The sequence below is a fragment of the Cebus imitator genome, unplaced genomic scaffold (assembly GCF_001604975.1).
Source record: "Cebus imitator isolate Cc_AM_T3 unplaced genomic scaffold, Cebus_imitator-1.0 Scaffold91, whole genome shotgun sequence".
Lineage (NCBI taxonomy): Eukaryota > Metazoa > Chordata > Mammalia > Primates > Cebidae > Cebus > Cebus imitator.
This window is the reverse complement of record NW_016107406.1, coordinates 2674827-2701456: the sequence shown is the minus strand read 5'-3', so window position 1 is coordinate 2701456 and position 26630 is coordinate 2674827. Positions and strand designations below refer to the sequence as shown.

General features: G+C 39.1%; 1 protein-coding gene across 9 annotated transcripts in view; it reads left to right on the top strand.

Moving 5' to 3' along the window:
* Positions 1-26630, top strand: part of USP37 (ubiquitin specific peptidase 37) — a 105233-nt gene that overhangs the window by 23666 nt on the left and 54937 nt on the right. For all 9 annotated transcript variants that reach the window (XM_037740826.1, XM_017535139.2, XM_037740825.1 and 6 more), the window contains 3 exons: positions 5018-5115; positions 9658-9742; positions 25208-25369. In XM_037740826.1, coding sequence (XP_037596754.1) covers positions 5018-5115; positions 9658-9742; positions 25208-25369 — 345 coding nt within the window. The remainder of the gene's footprint in view (positions 1-5017; positions 5116-9657; positions 9743-25207; positions 25370-26630) is intronic.

Below are 26630 nucleotides of genomic sequence, written 5' to 3'. Positions count from 1 at the left end.
CTAGGTAACAGCCGTAACTTCAGGTTTAATTGTTCTTTAACTAGCCTCCTTGATTTAAAAGCACCCCCCTCTGGGAACTAGGACCCACAAAGTCTAATTTGGAGAGACAGAAAGCACAAATTCTCCAAGTGAGTTATTGAAAATAATGACAAGTGGGGCCACTTCCACTTCTACTTCTTGGTGGCTAGACCTGCGTATTCTTTAAAAATATAATGATTTGTTGGTATCTTGAAGGCCACCCCATTCTCAATGAGATTCTTTCCATACTGCACTTTTAAAGGGTATGTATTGCAGCAGCTTTGGGGTAATACTGTATGTAGTAGGAACTGTGGATCTTGTGGTCATATGCCCTTGTTGTACCTCCTATTCTGCAAACTGGAATCCTTGTTCTAAGATATTATGTGAGTTTTCATGTTAGTGAATGCGATAATCCTGTGAGCCCTTGGATAGTAATGCTGGTCAAGGCACTGTAGACAGTATAGGCAAATGCATGTAGTAGTCCCCCCCTTATCCATGATTTTATTTTCTATGGTTTCAGTTACCCATGGTCAGCCTTGGTCCAAAAATGTTAAATGGAAAATTTCAGAAATAAATAAGTCGTAAAGTTTTGTTTTGTTTTTGAAACAGGGTCTTGCTCCAGCCCAGGCTAGAGTGCAGTGGTGCAGTCATAGCTTACTACAGCCTTCAACTCCTGGGCTCAAGCAGTCAAGCCTCAGCCTCCCAAGCAGAACTATAGGCGTGTGTCACCATACTTGGCTAGTCTCGGCTATTTTGATTTTTATAGGAGTGGGGTCTTGCTATGTTGCCCAGGCTAGTCTTGAACTCCTGCCCTCAAATAATCCTCCCATCCTGGCCTCCGAAAGTGCTGGTATTATAGGTGTAAACTACTGCACCTGGCCCTAATTCATAAGTTTTAAATGGTATACTGTTTTGAGTAGCACGATGAAACCTTGAGCTGTCCCATTCCATCCGGCCTGGGACATGAATCATTCCCTTGTTTAGTGTCTCCACACTGTATGTGCTATCCACCTGTTAGTCACTTAGTAGCCATCTTGGTTATCAGATCAATTGTGACAGTATTGCCGTGTTTCTGTTAAGTAACCCATATATTAATAATTACCCAAAGCACGACAGTAGTGATCCTGGCAATTCAGATGGGCTGAAGAGAAACTGTAAAATGCCTCCTTTAAGTGGAAAAGTAAAAGGTAAAAGCTCTCAAAAAACAAAGAAAAAAGATTTTTTTTTTTTGAGATGGATTTTCGCTGTCCCCTAGGCTGGTGTCACCCAGAGGTTGTGGTGGCATGATCCTGGCTCATTGCAACCTCTGCCTCCTGGTGTCAGGCATTTCTGCTTCAGCCTCCTAGGCAGCTGGGATTACAGGTCCGCACCACCACGCCTGGCTAATTTTTTTATTTTTAGTAGAGACAGGGTATCCAGGCTGGTTTCGAACTCCTGACCTCGTGATCTGCCCACCTTGGCCTCCCAAAGTGCTGGGATTACAGGCATGAGTCATCGTGCATGGTCAGATTTTTTACTTTTTTGAGTCAATCTAGCTCTCTTACCCAGGCTGGGGTGCAGTGACACAATCTCGGCTCACTGCAACCTCTGCCTCCCAGGGTCAGATGATCCTTTCACCTCAGCCTCCCAAGGAGCTGGGACTACAGGCATATACCACCACCCCTGGCTAATTTTTGTATTTTTTGTAGAGACAAAGGTCTCACCATGTTGCCCAGGCTGGTCTCAAACTCTTGAGCTCAAATGATCTGTCAGCTTCAGCCTCCCAAAGTGCTGGAATTACAGGTATGAGCCACCATGCCTGGCCAATAAAAAGAATCTTATGCTGAGGTTGCAAAGATCTGTGGTAAGAATGAATCTTCTATGCATGGAATTGTGAAGAAGGAAAAAAACATTATGTTAGTTTTTGTGTTCTACCTCAAACTCAAACCACCAAACTGCAGCCACAGTATAGGATAATTGCTTAGTTAGAATGGAAAGGGCAGGCCGGGCACGGTGGCTCGTACCTGTAATCCCAGCACTTGGGCCATGTGTCTACCAGCCTGGGATTATTCACATAGCAGGGGCAGGGTTCCAAGAGAGTGATTGGAAACCTGCAGGACACCTTTAGGCTTAGGGTCAGAACTCACACACTGTTAACTTATGTCATATTGTTTTGGGAAAAGGAAGTCACAGGACTAGCCCCATTAAGGGATGAAGAAATAGACTCTATTTATTGATGAGAGGCACAAATATAGGGAGGGAAATAATTTGGGACATTTTAAAAACAACTTTATTAAGTTACAATTTACATGCCATATAGTTGACCCATTTTAAGGATATATAAGTCAGTGATTTTTAGTACATTTTTTGTTATGTTACATCATCATTATCTAGTTTCAGAACATTTCTATTACTCTTATAAGATCTATTGTGTTATCATTTTACCACATTTCTAAAATACTGGAGATACTGCCTGAGCCTTATCCTTCTCTACCTTATTTCATCCTAATTCACCACAGATGAAAATCTTAGCAATTATAACACTATAAGATGTCAGCAGTGGCTGGGTGCGGTGGCTCACGCCTGTAATCCCAGCACTTTGGGAGGCCAAGCTGGGTGGATCATGAGGTCAGGAGATTGAGACCACCCTGACCAACGTGGTAAAGCCCTGTCTCTACTGAAATACAAAAAATTAGTCGGGCGTGGTGGTGCACGCCTGTATTCCCAGCTACTCAGGAGGCTGAGATATGGGAATCACTTGCACCCGAGTGGCGGAGGTTGCAGTGAGCCTAGATCATGCCACTGCACTCCAGCCTGACGACAGAGCAAGACTCTGTCTCAAAAAAAAAAAAAAAAAAAAAGAGTCAGAGGTATTACTATCAGCAACAGAATTTCTGTTGCCATTGCCAAACAAGAGTCCAATTCCAGAATCCTATCCCTGGAGTGTGCTTCCTAGTCCCATTTTTAGTACCGATTGTTGTTGATTATGTTCCCCAGAAGCAAGAGTCGGAAATGGAGATTAGTGTGCACATGAATTATTAAGGATATACTCCCAGGGAAGATAGTGAAGGGAGTAAGGAAAGCAAGATAGATAAGGGCAGGAAACAAGGCATGGATATGATCCCAGAGAAGTCACACAAAGTCATGAAGGTTAGTCTTCATCCTGATCTTAGAGAAATCTGTTATGGTGCTTCCACCATAAAGCTGTTTTAATCAAAATCAAGAGAGCTGGGCTTCTCTGCTCTAGTGCCTGGTCTTATTTGTGACTCTGAGATTACAGGCGAAGTATCTCTAGTAACTTGAGGGCAGTCCTGTGAAGAAGAGCCCTGGCTATCAAAAACATACATAAGGTGGTGTGAAGGTATGGAAGACAGAATACAAAAATTAGTCAGAGGGAATCTGTGTGGAGTGCACTTACATTGTCTGTCACAGGTTTGGTTCATGATGGTTCCCATAAATTAGCACTGTTAAAGTATGAACGTGTATTTGAATGGACACTCTCTACTTGTATGGGTTGAAGTATTTGAAAATAATAACAGGGGAGAAATGGGCTTTAAAAATTTTTTTTAACTTTGTATTCATGATCTTAAAGTATTTTAATCAATATAAATTAAAATACTGTTGCCACTTAGCAAATAGTATGTCTTTTTTATTTTTTTTATTGAGATGCAGTTTCCCTTTGTCGCCCAGGCTGGAGTGCAGTGGTGCAATCTTGGCCCACTGCAACCTCCACCTCCTGGGTTCAAGTGATTCTCCTGCCTCAGCCTCCTGAGTGAGTAGCTGGGACTACAGGTGTGTGCCACCACGCCTGGCTAATTTATTGTATTTTTAGTAGAGACGGGGTTTCACTGTGTTAGCCAGGATGGTCTCAATCTCCTGACCTCAAGTGATCTTCCCACCTTGGCCTCCCAAAGTGCTTGGATTACAGACACAAGCCACTGCTCCTGGCTGCAAATGTCTAATCATGTGGAATATATTATTTTGATTTAATTTTTTTTTTCTTCCTTTCTTTTTTTTTTTGAAATGGAATCTTGTTCTGTCGCCCAGGCTGGAGTGCAGTGGCAAGATCTCGGCTCACCGCAACCTCTGCCTCCTGGGTTCAAGCGATTCTCCTGCCTCAGCCTCCTGAGTAGCTGGGATTACAGGTGCATACCACCATGCCCAGCTAAGTTTTGCATTTTTAGTGGAGATGGGGTTCCACCATGTTGGTCAGGCTGGTCTCAAACTCCTGACCTGTGATCTGCCTGCCTCAGCTTCCCAAAGTGCTGGGATTACAGATGTGAGCCACCGTGTCTGGCCTGTTTTTCTTTTAAACATATAAACTACCAAGCTTGAACGTTTCCTTTTTATTTTTATTTTTTTGAGACGAAGTCTCATTCTGTTACCCAAGCTGGAGTACAGTGGTGCAATCTTGGCTCACTTGAAACCTCTGCCTCCAGGCTTCAAGCGATTCTCCTGCCTCAGCCTCGGGAGTAGCTAGGACTATAGGCACGCGCCACCATGCCCAGCTAATTTTTGTATTTTTAGTAGAGACAGGGTTTCACTATGTTGGCCAGGCTGGTCTCAAACTCCTGACCTTGTGATCCATTTGCCTTACCCTTCCAAAGTGCTGGGATTACAGGTGTGAGCCCCAGCGCCTGGCCACATTTAGTTTACGTTTTAATTGATTCTTTTGGTATTGGCAGCTGAATTATTTTATCTGGTCTTGCTTTTGGCCAAGAATATGTAATAATCTTGCTGTCTCTGATTTGACTTTTATATAAAGAAAATGCTCCTTTACTTTTGCTTAAGTTATTGGAGTCATGGATTGGATTGGCTCTTGAGATGGTAATTAAAGATTATTTTTGTAATTCTCATTTGTTTAAGTCATTGACATTTTGAGACTTTAACAGTCTTGTAGCTTAATTTTCAAGCATGTCAATGAATTTGGCACTTGAAATGTAAATGTTTTAGTGACAACTGTTTAAAATTAAGAACAATATATACCTGTGCTATATTGATATAAAATTATTAACTATAGGAACAACAAGGCCATGACAGATCCCTCCAGAAAGTATTTAACCAGCAGTAGAGAAAAGCAGCTGAGTTTGAAACAATCAGAAGAAAACAGGACATCAGGTAAGTGTTTCATCTTACAATAAAAAAGGTCATATTTATTATATATTATATTTATCGTACTTACTATGTATTTATTAGACTAGAAATAAAAACGTAACCCCGGACATACATCTCTGCATTATTTAGGAATAGCATGATATGGTATTAGTGTTTTTTTTGTTTCTTTTGATACGGGGTCTCACTCCGTCTCCCAGGGTGGAGTGCAGTGGTGCAATATCGGCTCACTGCAACCTCCGCCTCCTGGATTCAAGTGATTCTCCTGCCTCAGCCTGTTATGTAGCTGGGACTACAGGCATGAGCCACCATGCCCAACTAATTTTTGTGTTTTTAGTAGAAATACGGTTTCGCCATTTTGGCCAGGCTGGTTTCAAAATCCTGACTGCAAGTGATCGGCCCACCTGGGTCTCCTAAAGTGCTGGGATTATTGGTTTGAGCCACTGTGCCTGCTCTAGTCTGGTATTAGTTATTGGGGACCAATTTGTACCCAGAACTTGGTTAAAATATTTTAAAGTATTAGATATACAGGGGAACTTGTATTTTGTTTGTAAAGAACCCAGTCTTCGCCTTCTTCTTCCCCTAATTGGCTACCTAGAATTAAGTTCTTTGATTGTCAAAGTACCAGGATCATAGAATAAATTAGAGTAGTAAAGTGGTGGAAATTAAGGTGCATCAGTGTTAGTGCTTTTTAGCAGCTTCAGAAGATCTTGAGATTATTGTCCAAAGCAGTTGTTTAAACTTAACCTTCTACCCTGTTTTTACAAAAAAACATTTTTGTCAGATGTTTCCCACGCTTAACAGATCTGTTTGATTCTTTGAAATCCTTAGAGAATCCAGTATCTGGTATTAACTTGAGTATTATGTCAGCTTTAACTTGAAGTAAGCTAAAATATGGCATGATTTTGATAAGTTGATAGTTTAAGAGAATCCAGTTGATCAGAACTCTAGGAATGTTCTTTTAGTAGTTTGGGATTATAACATTGACTCTTACAGAAAGAAATATCACATGTAAGCCTTACCTCTGAAATAACATTTAGAAGCTATAAACTCCACTTACTGTCTCTCAGCTTTTATAATCAGCCTGTAGTTAGAAAACAGAAAACCTGAAATGTAATAAGCCTTAACAATGCTGAATTTAATGTACATCTTACAAAATTTGATGTGGAAGAGAGGAGGAAGTGCATGGCCAAATGGTAAGGTTAATGGAACAAAATGTAGACGTTTAAAATATGTTAAAGTTACAGAATTAATTGGTGGAAGAACTAAAGTAACGCTATTAATAATTGGTTAGAGAGAACATGAGTAGGGGTGATATTAATTTTCCACAATAAAGAGTCAACTGAAACTTTAAAACGAATAAATCAAGAAGTAGTAGAAATGTTATTAGCACTGTTGAGGAAATCAGAAAAAAAAACTTTTTTTTAATAGTTAAAAATTAGAAGCATAACTTATATTGCTTTGGGGCAGGGGAGGATAGCTTTACTATTATAGCTTCTTTCACAATATTTGATCTTTTAACATGCATGTATACAGGCATACTTTGGAGATATTGCAGGTGTAGTTCCAGACCACATAAATAAAGCTAATAGCACAATAAAGAAAGGATGAATTTTGGTTTCCCAGGGCATATAAACTTATGTTTACACTATACTGGAGTCTATTGAGACGGAGTCTGTCTCTCTTGCCCAGGCTGGAGTGCAGTGGCTTCATCTCGGCTCACTGCAACTTTCACCTCTCAGGTTCAAGCGATTCTCTTGCCTTAGCTTCCCGAGTAGCTGGGATTCCAGGCATCCGCCACCATGCCTGACTAATTTTTGTATTTTTAGTAGAGACAGGATTTCACCATGCTGGCCAGGCTAGTCTCGAGCTCCCAACCTCAGGTGATCTGCCAGCCTCAGCTTCCCAAAGTTCTGGGATTACAGGCATGAGCCACCGCGCCCAGCTTTTTTTTTGAGACAATCTTACTCTGTCGCCCTGGCTGGAGTTTAGTGGTGTGATCTTGGCTCACTGCATCCTTGACCTCCCGGAGTTAAGTGATCTTCCCACCTCAGCCTCCCAAGTAGCTGGGATTACAGGTGCATGCCACCATGCCTGGCTAATTTTTTGTATTTTTTGTAGAGATGTGGTTTTGCCATATGGCCCAGGCTGATCCCCAACTCCTGGGCTCAGGTGTTGGGGACCAGCCTTGGCCTCCCCAACTACTAGAATTACAGACAGGAACCACTGCACCTGGCAGTCTTAATTTTCAAATATTTTATTCCTAAAAAATGCTAACAATCATCTGAATCTTCAGTGAGTTGTAATCTTTTTGCTGGTGAAGGGTCTTATTTCTGTGTTGTTGGCTGCTAATTAGGGTGGTGGTGGTTGCTGAATGCTAGGGCAGCTGTGGCAATTTCTTAAAATAAGACAATTTGTCACATTGTCAAGTGACTCTTCCTTTCATGGAAGATTTCTCTGTAGCATGTGATACTGCTTGATAGGATTTTACCCACAGAACTTTTTTCAAAATTGATATCAATCTTTTCAGACATTACCATTGTTTTCTTTACTAAATGTTTGTAATATTCTAAATCCTATGTTGTCATTTCAACAGCATTCACGGTTTCTTTACCAGGAGTAGATTTCATCTCAAGAAACTACTTTATTTGCTCATTTATAGGAAGCAACTTTCCATCCATTAAATTCTGATGATGAGATTGCAGCAATTCAGTCACATCTGTAGACTCCACTTCTAATTCTAATCTCTTGATATTCCCACAACATTTGCAATTGACTGCATCTCCACTGATGTCGTGAACCCTCGAAGTGATCTGTGAAGGTTGGAATCAACTTCCAAACTCCTGTTATGGTTGACCATTTTGCCCTCTTCTCATGAATTATCAGTGTTCTTAATGACATCTAGAATGTTAAATTTTTTCCAGAAGATTTTCGGTTCACTTTGCCTAGCTCCATCACAGGAATCACTGTCTGATATATAGCCTTATGAAATGTATTTCTTAAATAGTAAGACTTGAAAATTGAAATGACTTTTTGATCCATGGGCTGTAGAATGGATGTTGTGTTAGTAGGCATGAAAACGTCATCTTTTTACTTCTCCATCAGAGCTCTTGAGTTACTAGGTGCGTTATCAAGGAGCAGTAATATTTTGAAAACAATTTTTTTTTCTGAACAATGGGTATCAATGGTGGCTTAAAATATTGATTAAATCATGCTGTAAACAGATGTGTTGTTGTTTAGGTTTCATTGTTCCATATCTAGAGCATAGGCAAGTAGATTTAGCATAATTCTTAAGGGCCCTAGGATTTTCAGTATGCTAAGTGCGCATTGGCTTCCGCCTCAAGTTCTCAGCTGCATTAGCCCCTAGCAAGAGAATCAGCCTGTCCTTTGAAACTTTAAAGCTAGGCATTGATTTCTCTCTAGCTATGAAACTCTTAGATGGCACCTTCTTCCAATATAAAGCTGTTTCATCTACACTGAAGACCTGTTGTTTAACCTAGCCACCTTCATCAGTGATCTTGGCTAGATCTTCTCAGTAACTTGCTGCAGCATTAATAGCAGTACTGGCTGCTTCACTTTGTACTTTAATATTACGGAGATGGCTTCTTTACTTAAATCTCTTGAACCAGTGCCTACTAGCTTCACACTTTTCTTCTGCCTCTCTCAGCCTTCATAGAATTGAATAGAGTTAGACTTTTACCCTGGATTAGGCTTTGGCTTAAGAGAATGTTGTGGCTGGTTTGATCTTCCATGTAGACCTGTAAAACTTTCTTCACATCAGCAGTAAGGTTGTTTTGCTTTGTTATCATTCACGTGTTCACTTGAGTAGCACTTTTAATTTCTGTCAAGAGCTGTTTCTTTGCATTTATAAATTGGCTGTTTAGTGCAAAAGGCCTAGCTTTCAGCCTTTCTCAGCTTTTGACATGTCTTCCTCACTGGGCTTAACTGTTGCTAGCTTTTTATTTAAAATGAGATGTGCAACTCTTTCTTTCACTTGAACATATAGAGGTCATTATAGGGTCATTAATTATCATAATTTCAATATTTTGCCTCAGGGAATGGGGAGGCCCAAGAAGAGAGACACAGATGGAATAGTAATGACCAGTTGGTGGAGCAGTCAGATAAATTGAGTTTGACATCTTATATGGGTGGAGTTCATGGTACCCCAAAACAATTACAATAGTAACATCAAAGATCACTGATCACAGATCCCTGTAACAGATATAATTAAAAAGTTTGAAACATTGCAAGAATTACCAAAATGTGACATAGTCATGAAGTGAGCAAGCATATACTGTTGGGAAAATTGACTTGCTTGGTGTAGGGTTGCCACAACCTTCAATTTGTTTAAAAACAAAACAAAAACAAAAACACAATATCTGTGAGGCACAATAAAGCCAAGAGCAATAAAATGAGGTATTGCTGTATTTGATGAAAAGGAAAAACAGAGTTAAATGTAGCCAGAAGTAATGTATACTTTTTATTAGTAAATGAACTTGAATAGTTGATTTAGGAATTAACTTTTTCCTTTGTTCATTTGTTTTATAGGGCTTTTACCTTTGCAGTCATCATCCTTTTATGGTAGCAGAGCCGGATCCAAGGAATACTCTCCAGGTGGCACTAACTTAGACAGGTAATGCATTGGTTATATGACTTGTGAAAAACTTAGAAGCTCTCTTTTTCAGAATATTGAATGATGGGATAGGCTATGTATTATCCTCTTAAATGAATACAATAATTTAACAAAGTTGATGAGAATCATAGAATCCTGACATGTTAGTTAGAAAGTATTCTAGAAATGCACTGAGCACAGTGGTTCACACCTGTAATTTCAGCACTTTGGGAGGCTGAGGTAGAAGGATCACTTGAGCCTGGGAGGTCAAGGCTGCAGAGAGCCGTAATTGTGCCATTGTACTCCAGCTTGGATGACAGAACAAGACTCTGTCTGAAAAAAAAAGAGAGAGAAACAAGATCTCACTGTGTTGCCCAGGCTGGTCTCAAATTTCCTGACTTCAAACAGTCCTCCCACCTTGACCTCCTAAAGTGCTAGGGTTACAAGTGTTGAACCACTGCTCCTGGTCTCTACAGAATTTTTTTTTTCTTTGAGACTAGGTCTTGTCCTGTCACCCTGGCTAGAGTGCAGTGGTGCTATCTCAGCTTACTGTGGCTTTGCCTCAGCCTCCCACGTAGCTGGGATTACAGGTGCCTGTCACCACACCAAGCTAATTTTTGTATTTTTTTATAGAGACAGGGTTGCACCATGTTGACCAGGCTGGTCTTGAACTCCTGACCTCAAGTGGTCTGCCTGTCTTGGCCTCCAAAAGTGTTGGGATTACAGTTGTGAGCCATCGTGCTCAGCCTGGGCATCTTTTAAACCTGGCTCTGGGAAGTTTTGTAGTGATTTCATAGGTTGTGACTGGCAATGTTATCAGATTCTAGACCAATATATATTCTACCATCCTATGTGATGAACATACTGAGATTTCTCCTCTGAGGCATTTTTATTTTCCTTTTGTTGCTGTTGTGTTATTTGTTAAGTTGCCTTCCAAAAATTAAGATACTTCCCTTAAAAAAGTAAAAGCTGTATTACATCAGTGTCTTTTATTAATATATTAGAAAAAGCTAATTGGATACTTAATAGCTGATTTTATAGATAAGCTTTTTTTTTTTTTTTTTAAATTACATTTATTGGATGTACATATATAAGATACCTGCTAAGCACTTGTTAGGAATGTGTGGTCATGCAGTGCAGCACAGAGGGGGTGATAGCTTTAAATGTAAAAAGTGAGAGTAATGGCAAATGCCCAGCAATGATAGACTAGATAAAGAAAATGTGGCACATATATACCATGGAATGCTATGCAGCCATAAAAAAGGATGAGTTCATGTCCTTTGCAGGGATATGAATGAAGCTGGAAACCATCATTCTCAGCAGACTAACACAGGAACAGAAAACCAAACGCCTCACATTCTCACTCATAAATGGGAGTTGAACAGTGAGAACACATGGACACAGGGAGGCGAGCATCACACACTGGGGCCTGCCAGGGGGTGGGGGTCTAGGGGAGAGGTAGTATTAGGAGAAATACCTAATGTAGATGGTGGGTTGATGGGTGTAGCAAACTACCATGCCATGTGAAAACCTGTGTAACAGGTCTACACGTTCTGCACATGTATCTCTGAACTTAAAGTATAATTTTAAAAAAAGTGAGGGTAGGCCGGGCGCGGTGGCTCAAGCCTGTAATCCCAGCACTTTGGGAGGCCGAGGCGGGTGGATCACGAGGTCAAGAGATCGAGACCATCCTGGTCAACATGGTGAAACCCCGTCTCTACTAAAAATACAAAAAATTAGCTGGGCATGGTGGCGCGTGTCTGTAGTCCCAGCTACTCAGGAGGCTGAGGCAGGAGAATTGCCTGAACCCAGGAGGCGGAGGTTGCGGTGAGCGAGATTGCGCCATTGCACTCCAGCCTGGGTAACAAGAGCGAAACTCCGTCTCAAAAAAAAAAAAAATAAAATAAAAAAAATAAAAAAAAAAAAAAAAAAAGTGAGGTTATGTTAGTCTACAATCAAGATGCTATATAATGACCTCTTAAGTCATATTTTATTTCTTAATAGAATTTAATTCAAAGTGTTAAAAACATTTTGGTTATTTGTATAAAATGACTAAGGTAAAGAATTTGATATAGTTAGGTATATTCAGCCTTGGGTGATATCTCTCAAGCACTTTATAGATTGCAGTGGTAACTAAGTTATTTTTATATAATATCAAATTTAAGAGAGAGGAATTTTGACATATTTCTGCTTATTAGAAGAATCTTAAATCTAAGTTTTAAAAAGCCTAAATTTCGTTTGCAAATGATTTACTACAATACAAATTTCTTCTCAAAATAATAGAATGCACATATTCTTTCCATATAGGAGTGATTGAGGAAAGAAATTTTTTTTAGTGCAAAGCTGCACTGAAAGATAAGGTGAAAATTTCCAGGTCAGTGAGAAAACTAATAGTGAGCAAAGGCTAAAGCCATAAGGAATGTGGAGAACACAGATGACAGCCAAGCGTCAATAGCTGGGACTTCAAACCAGCATGAGATTGGGAACTACATGTAAAACTTAGAACTTGTTTTCTCATATGAAACTAGGTGTCCAGAACAGCTCTTTGTGCTAGTAAACCAGAGTGGAACACTTGCGTATAAGTGCTTGGGGTCGGAACCATGAATATGCTGCTTTCCTGGTACTCCTTGAGTATAGCGTAAAGATGTGAAAATGGGACTAGCAATGATTAGCCTCTGGTTTACTGTTACCTGCATGGGGCCAGACTTAAGACCACTTCAAGTCCTATGCAGGGTAGACAGCCAGGCAGAAGTAACTAGTAAGTCCTTGTCAAGAAGTCCTGATCATGGAATATAGCAGGGAAAAGAGATGGTAAAAATAAATAAAATGAAGAGACTTAGTTTGGGCTTCTTAGTATACCCTGCATGTCTTAGTAGTATTCTAGAAGAAAAGACTAAGGAAAATAAAGGCAAGGAAATTGTCAAAAGAGTAATAAATGATCCTCATATTGAAAAGTCTCAAAAAAAAATACCAGAAAACAAATACTTGGGTTTTTTTTTTTTTTTTTTTAAAAAAGTTTTCACTCTTGTTACCCAGGCTGGAGTGCAATGGCGCGATCTCAGCTCACCACAATCTCCGCCTCCTGGGTTCAGGCAATTCTCCTGCCTCAGCCTCCTGAGTAGCTGGGATTACAGGCACATGCCACCATGCCCAGCTGGTTTTTTGTAGTTTTAGTAGAGATGGGGATTCATCATGTTGGGCAGGCTGGTCTTGAATTCCTGACCTCGTGATCTGCCTGCCTTGGCCTCCCAAAGTACTTGGATTACAGGAGTGAGCCACCATGCCCAGCCTGAACAAATACTTTTTTTAAAAAATCCACATTGTCAAAAGATAACAGATGGTGGTGAAGTTGTAGAGAAAAAGGAATGCTTATATACCATTGGTAGGAGTGTAAATTAGTTCAACCATTGTGGAAGAGAGTGTGGCCATTCTAAAAAAACCTAAAGACAGAAATACCATTCAAACCAGCCTGGCTAATATGGTGAAACGCCATCTCTACTAAAAATTTAAAAAAATTAGCCAGGCATGGTAGTGGGTGCCTGTAATCTCAGCTACTCAGGAGGCTGAGGCAGGAGAATCACTTGAACCTGGGAGGCGAAGGTTGCAGTGAGGCGAGATCGTGCCATTGCACTCCAACCTGGGCGACAGAGTGAGACTCTGTCTCAAAAAAAAAAAAAAAAAATGGAAATACCATTCAACCCAGCAATCCTGTTACTGGGTATATACCTAAAGGAATGTAAACCATTCTGTTATAAAGATACATCATGTGTGTGTTCATTGTAGCACTATTCACAATAGGAAAGACATGGAATCAGCCTAAATGCTCATCAATAATAGACTGGATAAAGAACATGTGGTACATATATACCATGGAATACTATGTAGCCATAAAAAAAGAACAAGATTATGTCCTTTGCAAGGACATGGATGGAGCTGGAGGCCATTATCCTTAACAAACCAGCACAGGAACAGAAAACCAAATACTGCATTTCTCACTTATAAGTGGGAGCTGAATGATGACAACGTGTGGACGTATAGAGGAGAACAACACACACTGGGACTTGTTGGAGGGTGGAGGGTGGGAGGAGGGAGAGGATTGAGGAAAATAACTAATGAGCACTAGGCTTAGTAACTTGGTGATGAAATAATCTGTACAATAAACCCCCATGCCACAAGTTTACCTATGTAACAAAACTATACCTGTATCCCTGAAATTAAAACTTATAAAAAAATTTATATTATAAAATTTTGGAAGCTACCAGAAAGAAAATACATCCTCTGTAAAAGAGGAGAAATGAAATTGACATTAACAGTATTGGAATAGGAAGCAGATAGTTAGATATTATGAACAGAGTGACAGTATCAAAAAATTCTATACCTCACTAAATTATATTTCAAGAATATAGACAATTCAATTTTTATTTATTTTTTGAGACAGAGTCTTACCCTGTCACCCAACCTGGAGTATAGTGGCATCATCATGGATCACTCCAGCCTCAACCTCCTAGGCTCAGGTGATCCTCCCACCCAGAGCCCCACAAGTAGCTGGGACTACAGGTGTGTGCCATCACACCTGGCTATTTTTTTGGTATTTTTTGTAGACATGGAATCTCACCATGTTGCCCAGGCTAGTCTCAAACTCCTGGGCTCAAGCAGTCCACCTGCTTCAACCTCCCAAAGTGCCAGGATTATAGTCATGAGCCATTGCACCTGACCAAGAATGTTGTTTTTTAGATGTGCAAAGACAGATAGAATTCATTCAGTAAGAAGAAAACTGAACAAGGAAGAAGTGGTAAGAAAAATCAGTGAACAAAAACAATTTTAAAGCATATTTTAAAATCTAAGTATTTTTAAACTTTATCTTTTAGCTAGTAAGTGCATGTGGTAGAAAATTCAAGTGACATAGGGTGTATAGATTAAAGAAGACATAATCTTCTTTTCTTTCCTAACTCCTAGTTTTGATTTTCCCGTTTTAGCCGTAACCACTGTTATTAATAACATGCTTCTGTCTGGGCGTGGTGGCTCACGCCTGTAATCCAAGCACTTTGGGAAGCTCAACCTGTACTATTTATAGGAGCTACAAAATCAGTGAGATAGATAGAAATAAATCTAATAAAAAATATTTTTTTTAATGGAGAAAAGGATTAGTGAGGGACATAAAGGAAGACCTAAGTAAACAAAGCTAAAGGATTTAATTTTAAAAATTTAAGGTAGTTCCAGTTGAAGTTTCATAAAGTACTTTTTTATGGAACACTCCCCCTCCCCCTAAAAAAGAATCTAAACTCTTTTTTTTTAGGTGGAGTTTCCCTCTGTCACCTAGGCTGGAGTACAGTGGCACAATCCTAGTTCATTGCAGACTCTAACTCCTGGGCTCAGGCAATCCTCCTGCCTCAGCCTGCCAAATAACTGGGACTACAAGTGTGTGCTACTGTGATTGGCTAATTTTAAAAAACAAAAACTTAAGAGATGGGGGTCTCTCTGTGTTGGCCAGGCTAATTTCAAACTCCTTGCTTCAGGCAGTCCTTGCTCCTTGGACTCCCAAAGTCCTGGGCTTGAGAAGATGGCTTGAATGGCCTGATGTTAAAACTTAATGTTGGTGGGGTGTGGTGACTCACACCTGTAAATCCTAGCACTTTTGGGAGGCTAAGGCAGGAAGATGGCTTGAGTCCAGGAGTTCGAGACCAGCCCTGGCAACATGGTGAGACCCTGTCTCTACAAAAAAAATAATAATTAGCCACATGTGGTAGCATGCACTTGTAGTCCCAGCTACTCAGGAGGCTAAGGTAGGGGAATCACTTGAGCCCAGGAGATCAAGGGTGCAGTAAGCCATAATCATGCCACTGCACTCCAGCCTGGGCAACAGAGCAAGACCTTGTCTCAAAAATAGAAAAGACAATGTTAAGTGATGGTGATTATTACAGGGGCTGCATTAGTATTAATCACTGATCCCTGGAAAAAAAAAATAAAGACCTGGAAACAATCTTGTGCATATGTGGGGACTACTTGGATTATGGTACAGATGAAATTAAAAATTAGTGTAGGATCCAGGCTTGTTAGGTGCTGGAAAAAACTAACAAATATTGCAGCCTGCACTGGTACACGAGCGAGAAAAAAAAACAAAAACACAAATATTGCAGCCATAAAAAAGAATAAGTTCATGTCCTTTGCAGGTACATGGCTGAAGCTAGAAGCCATCACTCAGCAAACTAACACAGGAACAGAAGACCAAACACTGCATATTTTCACTCATAAGCGGGAATTGAACAATGAGAACACATGGACACAGGGAGGAGAACATCACACACCAGGGCCTGTTGGGGTGCGGGGGGCAAGGGAGGGAGACTATTAGGACAAATACTTAATGCATACAGGGCTTAAAACCTAGATGACGGGTCAATAGGTGCAGCAAACCACCATGGCACATGTATACCTATGTAACAAACCTTCACATTCTGCACAGTATCCCAGAATTTGAGGTAAATTTTTTTTTTAAATTTACAATCTCTAGATCTAAATTAAGGAATGCACAGGTTAGTGGAATAAATTAAATGACAATACAAATTCAGCAGTTGGACAAAATCTGAAAGTAGCCTGCTATATTACTCTTGTTCTCACATTGCATTAAGGAAATACATGAGACTGGGTAATTTATAAAAAAACGATGTTGGCCAGGAACAGTGGCTCATGCCTGTAATCCCAGCACTTTGGGAGGCCGAGGCGGGTGGATTACTTGAGGTCAGGAGTTTGAAAACAGTTTGGCCAACATGGTGAAACCCTGTTTCTACTAAAAATACAAAAATTAGCTGGGTGTGATGGCACATGCCTGTAATCCCAGCTACTCAGGAGGCTGAGGTAGGAGAATCGCTTAGACCTGGGAGGTAGAGGTTGCAGTGAGCTAGACTGCGCCACTACATTCCAGCCTGGGAGACAGAGTGAGACTTCATCTCAAAAAAACAGAAAAAAATTAATGCAGGAATTTTAAGGTCATTGAAAAACTGACAGGAGAGTAAGGAAGTACCAAACCAAGAAGGGAGGAGGAAATCCCAAGTTCCCAGGCACATTGACTGAACCAGAAGAGACTGTTGAAAGACCAAGCAGTGCTTTTGACAACACTCATGAGTCTAGGACAATAGAGTCTAGGATCTACCAACATAGGGAGCCTAGTACATTACTCCACATATTTCAATGTGTACTGAAGGGTTCTCGCTAGAAGTAAGGGTGAGCTAGAAGTAAGCTAGACTTTCTGTGAATTTTAGTCTTCTGTATGGCCCAATTATTGCAAGCACCTAAATTCAATTCAGTTGATTGTAAGTGGCTAGTATCCTAGATGATTGACAAAATAAATGTACCCAAATGAAAATTCTCTTTGGGGTAAGACATTTTCCTATACTTCAACATATTTCTAAAATTCTAAGATGTAAATTTTTTTTACATTAGTATTACAATGGAAGTATATCAGATATTATGATATCTTAAGTTGCTGCCAGGAGGCAGTTGTAACATAGTTGGCATTACCTGCACATGAGCAGACTTGGTTGTCATGTGTGATATTACTGAAAAACTGCATTTTTTAGTCAGACCATTTAAAATGACCACTTAAGAAAGGCAAGCAAATTCTAGTTGTGATCTAAAGATCTGTGGGCTTCTTTTGGTAAGATTAAGGTAACCTCAGCGTTAGACCTTGCCAAATGAATGTCATTGGTTTGGAAGAAAACTCCTAGAGGCATAGTATGGCACTATCTAGAAATGTAGCATCAAAGGAAAGAAAAAAGAAATGCAGCATCACCATGTTGTTGGGGTTAATTGGAGGAAACAAAGAACGAAAAAAGAACTACAGTATCACCTTTGTTTTTAGTATCATGGCAGCAGCACTGTTTGGAAAAACTGAAAGTCTATGACCCTGAGTGGGAAAAATGATTCAGAAGATTCAGATTCTGAATGTGAGTTATCAGAAATACCTTAACCAGTTTTATCTTATATTTTCCTTTACACATAAGAGCAACATGATAAAAATATATATCTAGTTACATAAGCTTCAAATAAGAAGTAAAAATTCTAAGCTATAGAAATCGTTATATACTTTGATTGGTGTTGTTTTTCTTTCTTAGTAGTACCTGAAATAAATGATATGTCTTATAATTGATTGTATCTTAGATTTGACTTAATGCTATTCAGTGTCCAGACGTGCAGGAAGACTAGTCAATGTGAATAATTAGTAGAAGAAATAGTTTAGATCAGCAGTGGACCACAGGACACCACATATTTTGGAATTAAACACATCAAAAGAAATAAAGGAAATTTCTGCAGAAAACCTCAAACTATGAAGTTATCACAGAATTTGAAAAAATCAAAAAGAAAATCTAGAAATGAAAAATATAAAAACTCGGATTCTTTTTGGATGGTGTTTTCAGCACATAAAACATAATTGAGATCAGCCTGGGCAACATGGTTAAATCCCATCTCTACAAAAAATAAAAAAGTAGCCAAGCATGATGGCATGCACTTTAGTAAGCTGAAATAAAATAATTGCCAACCTAGAATTTTATTTGCTGTGAAAATACCCTATAGTTTTGGAGTAAAAGTGAAATAGACACTATCATACAAAACAAAATAATAACAAAGTTCACCCACAAATATGTACTAAAGGAAATGCTAAAGAATAGTTTTTGGGCAGATGGAAAAATAACTCAGATGAAAGGTTGGAGCTTCAGGAAGGATGAAGAGCAACAAAAAATAGATAATATGCTGTCTAACTTGATAAATGCTGTCTATCTCTATAAACTCATACAAAACAACAATAATATCTTGTTGGGTTTAAATGACAACAATAACATATAAACCAGAAGGGAAGAAGGAAGACACAGAATAAATGAATGGAGTTAAATTGTTCCTAGTTTTTTTTTTATTGTCCAGGAAAAGGTAAAAGAATCAGCTAACATTAGACTTCAATATATCAAAAATTCATGAGTACACAAATAATGTACTCTAGTTTGTAATTTGTTTTTCATGAGGGTGTAGCGTTAGCAATCTTGAAACCACCTCATATGTATACTTGTATTGAACAAGTAAACGTAGATATTGAGATCCAGGCTTGCAACATCAGAGAAAGAAAGAAATAAGGAAAGGAGGAAAGCCGGTATGAACTCTTGGTGTTCAGTTGGAATCAGAGATATCAATGTGAACTCAAGGTTTTACATATGTATATACATGTATAGATTGATTCAAAATTAACATATGCATTTGTATGTCTTAAGTTACACACATACATACATATATTTCCTAGCTCAGTCCACTAATAGGGGCCTTGAAGCAATTGCACCCAAGTAACAGCACCCCTAGGGCCAACCCTGATTTTTTATCTTTTTATTTTAAGTTCTGGGATACATGTGCAGAATGTGCAGGTTTGTTGCCTAGGTATTATATGTGCCATAGTGGTTTGCTGCCCTATCAACCCGTCATCTAGGTTTTAATCCTTGCATGCATTAGGAATTCATCCTAATGCTCTCTCTCCCCTTGCTCCCTACCCCCCCCCCACAGGCCCCAGTATGTGATATTCCCCTCACTGTGTCCATGTGTTCTCATTGTTCAACTCCCACTTACGAGTGAGAACATGCAGTGCTTAGTTTTCTGTTCCTATTAGTTTGCTGAGAATGATGGTTTCCAACTTCATCCATTTCCCTGCAAAGGGCGTGGACTCATCCTTTTTTTATGGCTGCATAGTATTTCATGGTGTATATGTGCCGCATTTTCTTTATCCCGTCTGTCATTGATAGGCATTTGTGTTGGTTCCAAGTCTTTACTATTGTAAATAGCGCTGCATTAAACATGTGTGCATGTGTCTTTATAGTGGAATGATTTATAATCCTTTGTATATATACCCAGTAATGGGATTGCTGGGTCAAGTGGTATTTTTGGTTCTAGATCCTTGAGGAATCGCCATACCATCTTCCACAATGGTTGAACTAATTTATACTCCCACCAACAGTGTAAAAGTGTTCATATTTCTCCACATCCTTACCAGCATCTGTTGTTTCCTGCATTTTTAAGGATCACCATTCTAACTGGTGTGAGATGGTATCTCATTCTGGTTTTGATTTGTATTTCTTTAATGCCCAGTGATGAGCTTTTTTTCACATGCTTGTTGGCTGCGTAAATGACTTCTTTTGAGAAGTGTCTGTTTATATCCTTTAGCCACTTTTGGATGGGATTTTTTTGTTTTTCCTGTAAATTTAAGTTCCCTGTAGACTGTGCATATTAGACCTTTGTCAGATGGATAGATTGCAAAAATTTTCTCTCATTCTGTAGGTTGCCTGTTCACTCTGATGATAGTTTCTTTTGCTGTGCAGAAGCTCTTTAGTTTAATTAGATCCTATTTGTCAATTTTGGCTTTTGTTGCAATTACTTTTGGTATTTTAGTCATGAACGTGAATCTTTGCCCATGACTATGTCCTGAATGGTATCGTTTAGGATTTCTTTTATGGTTTTTATGGTTTTAGGTTTTACATTTAAGTCTTTACTACATCTTGAGTTAATTTTTGTATAATATGTAAGGAAGGGGTCCAGTTTCTGTTTTCTGCATATGGCTAGCAGTTTTCCCAGCACCATTTATTAAATAGGAAATCCTTTCCCCATTGCTTGTTTTTGTCAGGTTTTTGAAAGATCAGATGGTTGTAGATGTGTGGTGTTATTTCTGAGGCTTCTGTTTTGTTCCATTGGTCTATATATCTGTTTTGATAACCAGTACCGTGCTATTTTGGTTACTGTAGCCTGGTAGTACAGTTTGAAGTCAGGTAGCAATGCCTCCAGCTTTGTTCTTTTTGCTTAGGATTGTCTTGGCTATACAGGTTCTTTTTTGGTTCCATATGAAATTTAAGGTAGTTTTTTTCTGATTGTGTGAAGAAAGTCAATGGTAGCTTGCAGACCGTGATTTATTATTATTATTATTTTTTAAGATGGAGTCTCACTCTTGGTAGACTGGAGTGCAGTGGCATGATCTCGGCTCACTGCAACCTCCGCTTCCCAGGTTCAGGTGATTCCCCTGCCTTAGCCTCCTGAGTAGCTGGGATTACAGGCGTGTACCACCATGCCCAGCTAATTTTCGTATTTTTTTTCTTTAGTAGACGAGGTTTCACCATGTTGGCCAGGATGTTCTCGATCTCCTGACCTCATGATCCGTTCACCTTGACCTCCCAAAGTGCTGAGATTACAGGTGTGCGCCACTGTACTCGGCCCCCTGATTTTTAAAAGCCATTAATCCGTACAAGAAAGCAGAGCTCTTCGAACTAATAGTTGATTCCAGGGCTAGGACAGAAAAAATGCAAGATCAGCCTGTAACATCTGATTATAGTAAGTGCCAGAAAGTAAAGATATGCACAAAAAAATTATGAGGAAATGTCCGAAGGACACAGGAGCCAACTTGAAGGAGTTACCAGTGGCTCATACTAGAACAATTATAGTAACAAAGTGATAATATTGGATTAAACCTATAGGAAAAAAATAAATATCCGTGAGTTGATACTGAAATGAATGAGTGATATACAGAGACTGAACAGCTCTCCCTAACAGAATTCCAGTTAGGAATTTCAGAGGATTATAGGAATAAAATATTACTTTAATCAAATATTGCAGTAGTAATTGCAGGCAAAAATCTATCATTGGATGCTAAAATTAGTGGACAAAAATTTGTTTAGCAACAGGGTATTTGCATAGCCTCATAGTATTTCCCCATAATATATTTTTTAATTACAAAAGGAAAAATACTGACTTCACTGTATAGAAACCCAGAAGATGTCTTAACCGAGAAATCAAGATTACTATCACCAGTAATAAGACATTGTCATTATAGACTGTGATATGATGCACTGAGGAGGTAACAATGTCACTTAGCTGTTATTGTCTGCAATATTTCTCAATCATGAGAAAATACCAGACAAACCCAGATGAAGGAAATAAAATACTTGACCATTACTCTTCAAAATTGTCAAAACCATTTAGAAAAGAAGAAATTGAGGATTGTAAGAGTAAAGAAACATGACAATCACTTGCACTGTGGGATCCTGGGCCAGTAAAAGGACTTTAGTGAAAACACTGATGAAATTTGAATAATATGTACAGGTTCCTAGTTAATAGTATCATGTCATTGTTAATTTCCTGGTTTTGGTCATTGTACTGTGGTTATATAAGATTCTGATACTAGGAGTAGCTGGGTGAAAGCCATTCTGTACTATTTTGCAACTTTTTTATAAATATAAAACTATTTCAGATGAGGTGCAGTGACTCATGCCTGTAATCCCAGCACTTTGGGAGGCTGAGGCGGGTGGATAGCTTGAGCTCCGGAGTTCAAGATCAGCCTGGGCAACATGGTAAAACCTCGTCTCTACCAAAAATACAGTAATTAAAAAAAATTAAGGCCGAGCGTGGTGGCTCACGCCTATAATCCTAGCACTTTGGGAGGCCGAGGTGGGTGGATCACCTGAGGTCAGGAGTTCAAGACCAGCCTGGCCATCATGGTGAAACCCCATCTTAAAAAAAATAAAAAAATAGCAGGGCATAGTGATGCACATCTGTGGTCCCAGCTGCTTAAGAGGCTGAGGTGGGAGGATCTCTTGAGCCTGGGAGGTGGAGGTTGCAGTGAGCCATGATCGTGCCACTACACTCCAGCCTGGACAACAGAATGAAACGCTGTCTGAAAAAATAAAACAAGAAAAGACTATTTCAAAAGGGAAAATACGTGGTTAAACAAATTGTGGTATGTTCGTACGGCAGAATGCTACCTAGCAATAGAAAGGATGAACTGTTTACATGTAGCAGAGTGGGTGAATCTCAGAATAATTTGGCTGAGTGAAAGACCTCATAAGAAAGTGCGTATTGTATGATTCCATTTATGTGAAATTTTAGAAAATGTAATCTATAGTGACAGAAAACAGATCAATAGTTGCCTGGTCATTAGAGACAAAGTCACAGGCAGAGGGTTACAAATGGGCACTAGTATACCTTTGGGGGTAATAGATATGTTCACTATCTTAATTCAGTTGATGATTTCATGAGTGTATATATGTCAGAACTTGTTATACACTTTAAGTGTGTGCATTTTATTGTATGTCAACTATCTTCAGTAAAGCTGTTTTTATTTCTAATGTATAATTAATTTTAGGACATCTGTTAAATGCCCAGACTGGGCATGATTGGCTCATGCTTGTAATCCTAGCACTTGGGGAGGGGGCAGGTGAGAGAATCACTTGAATCCAGAAGTTTGAGACCAGCCTGGTCAACATAGCGGGACCCATCTCTACAAAAAAAAAAAATACAAAAATTAGCCAGACGTGGTGGTGCTTGCCTATAGTTCCAGTTATTTGGGAATTTTTAGGTGAGAGGAGTGCTTGAGCCCTGAAGTTAAGGGCTACAGTGAGCTGACTGTGCCATTGCACTCCAGCCAGGTGACAGAATGATACCGTCTGTAAAACAAAAACAAAAAAAACTAAAAGCCTTTATTATTTCCGGACTAACAGAGGGGAGACAATAAAATAAATAGTCAAACATTCTAAGTGAAGGCATAAAGGAGAGAAAAAGGAAAATAGAACATGTAGAACAAATAGTAAATGCATCATAAAATTCAAGAAATAACCCAAATCAGTACTGACATTGCTGATGTAAATATACTAAATTTATATAAAATTTATATGCATATAAATATACTAAATATTCCAGTTAAAGAGATATACAGGATTTAATGCAAGAAGAAAATGTATATGTATTTAAAAGAGAAACAACTACAATACAAAGATGCAGAAAAGTTGAAAACAATAAGATGAAAACATACATCACATATTATCCAAAGTACAATATTTAGGGGTTTGTAGGAAGGGATAAAGTTTTTTTTTTTTTCTTTTGAAACGGGGTTTTGCTCTTGTTGCCCAGGCTGGAGTGCAATGGCAAGATCTTGGCTCACCACAACCTCCACCTCCCAGGTTCAAGCGATTCTCCTGACCCAGCCTCCCGAGTAGCTGGGATTACAGGCATGCACCACCAGGCCCAGCTAATTTTGTATATTTAGCAGAGGTGGGGTTTCTCTGTGTTGGTCAGGCTGGTCTCGAATTCCCGACCTCAGGTGATCCACCCACCTCAGCCTCCCAAAGTGCTGGGATTACAGGTATGAGCCACCACACCTGATTAGGTGTGGTATTAGATAATGCTAACTTTTAGGTTAAAGGCATACAGAGTTGTAATTGAAAGGGGAACTCGGGGGTTTAGACACCATAAGGTTGTTTATAAAATTGTGTGTTTTATGAAAATCTGTTATGCTCCACATTTGATTTTTATATACTTTTCCCATATGAGTATTCTATTTCACAATTTATTTTTAATTTTCAGTTTTTTTATTTTTTTGAGATGGCGTCTCTCTCAGTTTCCCAGGCTGGAGTGCAGTGGCACGATCTAAGCTCATTGCAACCTCCACCTCCCAAGTTCAAGCAATTCTCCTGCCTCAGCCTCTCAAGTAGCTGGGACTACAGGTGTATACCACCAAGCCCAGCTAATTTTGGTATTTTTAGTAGAGTCAGTGTTTCTCCGTGTTGGCCAGGCTGTTCTCAAACTCCTGACCTCAGGTGATATGCCCACCTTGGTCTCTCAGAGTGCTTTGATTACAGGTGTAATCCACCTCACCCAGCATTAATTTTAAAATAATAGAGACAGCATTTTGATATGTTGACCATGCTGGTCTCAAACTCCTGATCCTCTTGCTTCACCTTCCCAAAATATTAGGATTATAGGCATAAGCCACTGTGCCTGGCATACAAATATTTTTTCAGTGAAGAAACAGCCACCAACACGTGGTCTAGACAAACAATAAGTAATTTGGGAGCAATTGGTTTGCCTTATAGAAAAGTAAATCTTCTTTTTTTTTTCTTTTTTTTGTGAGAGTCTCGCTCTGTCGCCAGGCTGGAGTACAGTGACGCGATCTTGGCTCACTGCAACCTACGACTCCCTGGTTCAAATGATTCTTCTGCCTCAGCCTCCCAAGTAGCTGGGATTATAGGCGTGTGCCACCACGCCAGGTTAATTTTGTATTTTTAGTAGAGATGGGGTTTCTCCATGTTGGTCAGGTTGGTCTCGAACTTCCGACCTGTTTGTTGTGTTATTTGTAACAGTAGAAAAAGCATACTGTAAATCTGTTCAAGACCAGGTAAACTAATGTAATATCCACAAAATGGGTAACAGTGAAACTATATATATTGTTTTTTCAAGCCATTAACTTGCATTATTTTGGTTGTAGGTTAAATATGTTCTGTATTATAACCCTCTTCAACTGTGTAGCAACAGATTTGCTAATTTACATTTGTAGAGTTTTCCCTTAAGTGATCATTATTACTGATATTTCCCTAAATTCAAGATTTTTTCCCCTAAACATTGACTTCTCAACCTATTCGGGGAAAATAGTAGCATTCAAACATTTATTTTGCGTCTTCATTATTTATGCTTTTTTTATAGGACTAATGTTTCAAGTCAAACTCCCTCCGCCAAAAGAAGTTTGGGATTTCTTCCTCAGCCAGCTCCTCTTTCTGTTAAGAAACTGAGGTGTAACCAGGATTACACTGGCTGGAATAAACCAAGAGTGCCCCTCTCTTCTCACCAACAGCAGCAACTGCAAGGGTAGGTGAATTCTTTCATTTTAGTTTCTTTTTTATAAAGTGATTCAATAGAAGTGAGCTTTGACGTAAAACATGATTAAAGGAGTCACATTAATTCTAAAATATTCCTAAATTAGATCACTTATTAAAGATTTATTATATCCATAAGTAATGTTAGCTCCATTATCTGTTCTCCAAACAATTTTAGAACTTTGAAATATATATAATATTCATTTTAAAGCAGAAAATGTGTATTTTCCAACCCAGTACTCTTCATTCTACTGCTGAGATACTTTCAACATTTTTTGTATATCTTCTCTAGTTTCTTTATGGTTATATATTTATTAAACACAAAATGAGATCATAGTATAATACCTGTAGTAATAATAGCTGTCTTTTTAATTTTTTAACTTTTTTTTTTTTTAAATAGAAATGGGATCTCACCATGTTGCAGATTGGTAGAACTGGCCTCAAACAATCCTCTCACCTTAGCCTCCCAAAGTGCTGGGATTACTAGCATGAGCCATTGTGCCTGGCCAGTAGCTCTGTTACCTAAGGCGTTTATTATGTGCCAGATACTGTGTGCTAAGTGTTTAAATTGATTTTCTTTTCTTTTTTTTTTGATACGGAGGTTTCCCTCTTGTTACCCAGGCTGGAGTGCAATGGCGCGATCTCGGCTCACCGCAACCTCCGCCTCCTGGGTTCAGGCAATTCTCCTGCCTCAGCCTCCTGAGTAGCTGGGATTACAGGCATGCGCCACCATGCCCAGCTAATTTTTTGTATTTTTAGTAGAGATGGGGTTTCACCATGTTGACCAGGATGGTCTTGATCTCTTGACCTCGTGATCCACCCGCCTCGGCCTCCCAAAGTGCTGGGATTACAGGCTTGAGCCACCGCGCCCGGCCTTGATTTTCTTTTCTTTAAAATTCTTGCAACAAGTCTTTGAGATAGATACATTAAAAATCTGCTTTTATGAATAAAGCTTACCAAAGTTAATTAACTTACTCAAAGTGATATAGTCAGTAGTACAGTAGTAAATCCAGATAGTTGGGCTCTGATTACATTCTTAATCACTATGCTATATTGCTTCTCTGTTATCTTTTTCACTGCACATTAATCTTGACACCCTTGTATATTAATAGAGAACTTTCAACCATATAAATGTACATTTAGGTTTCCCTTTTTTCTGAATATAATCCAGCTAGAATGAACATAGTTATACACATGTCTGTTTTTAATGCTTGTTGGAACCTTTCTATAGGATAAATTATTGGAAGTAAAAT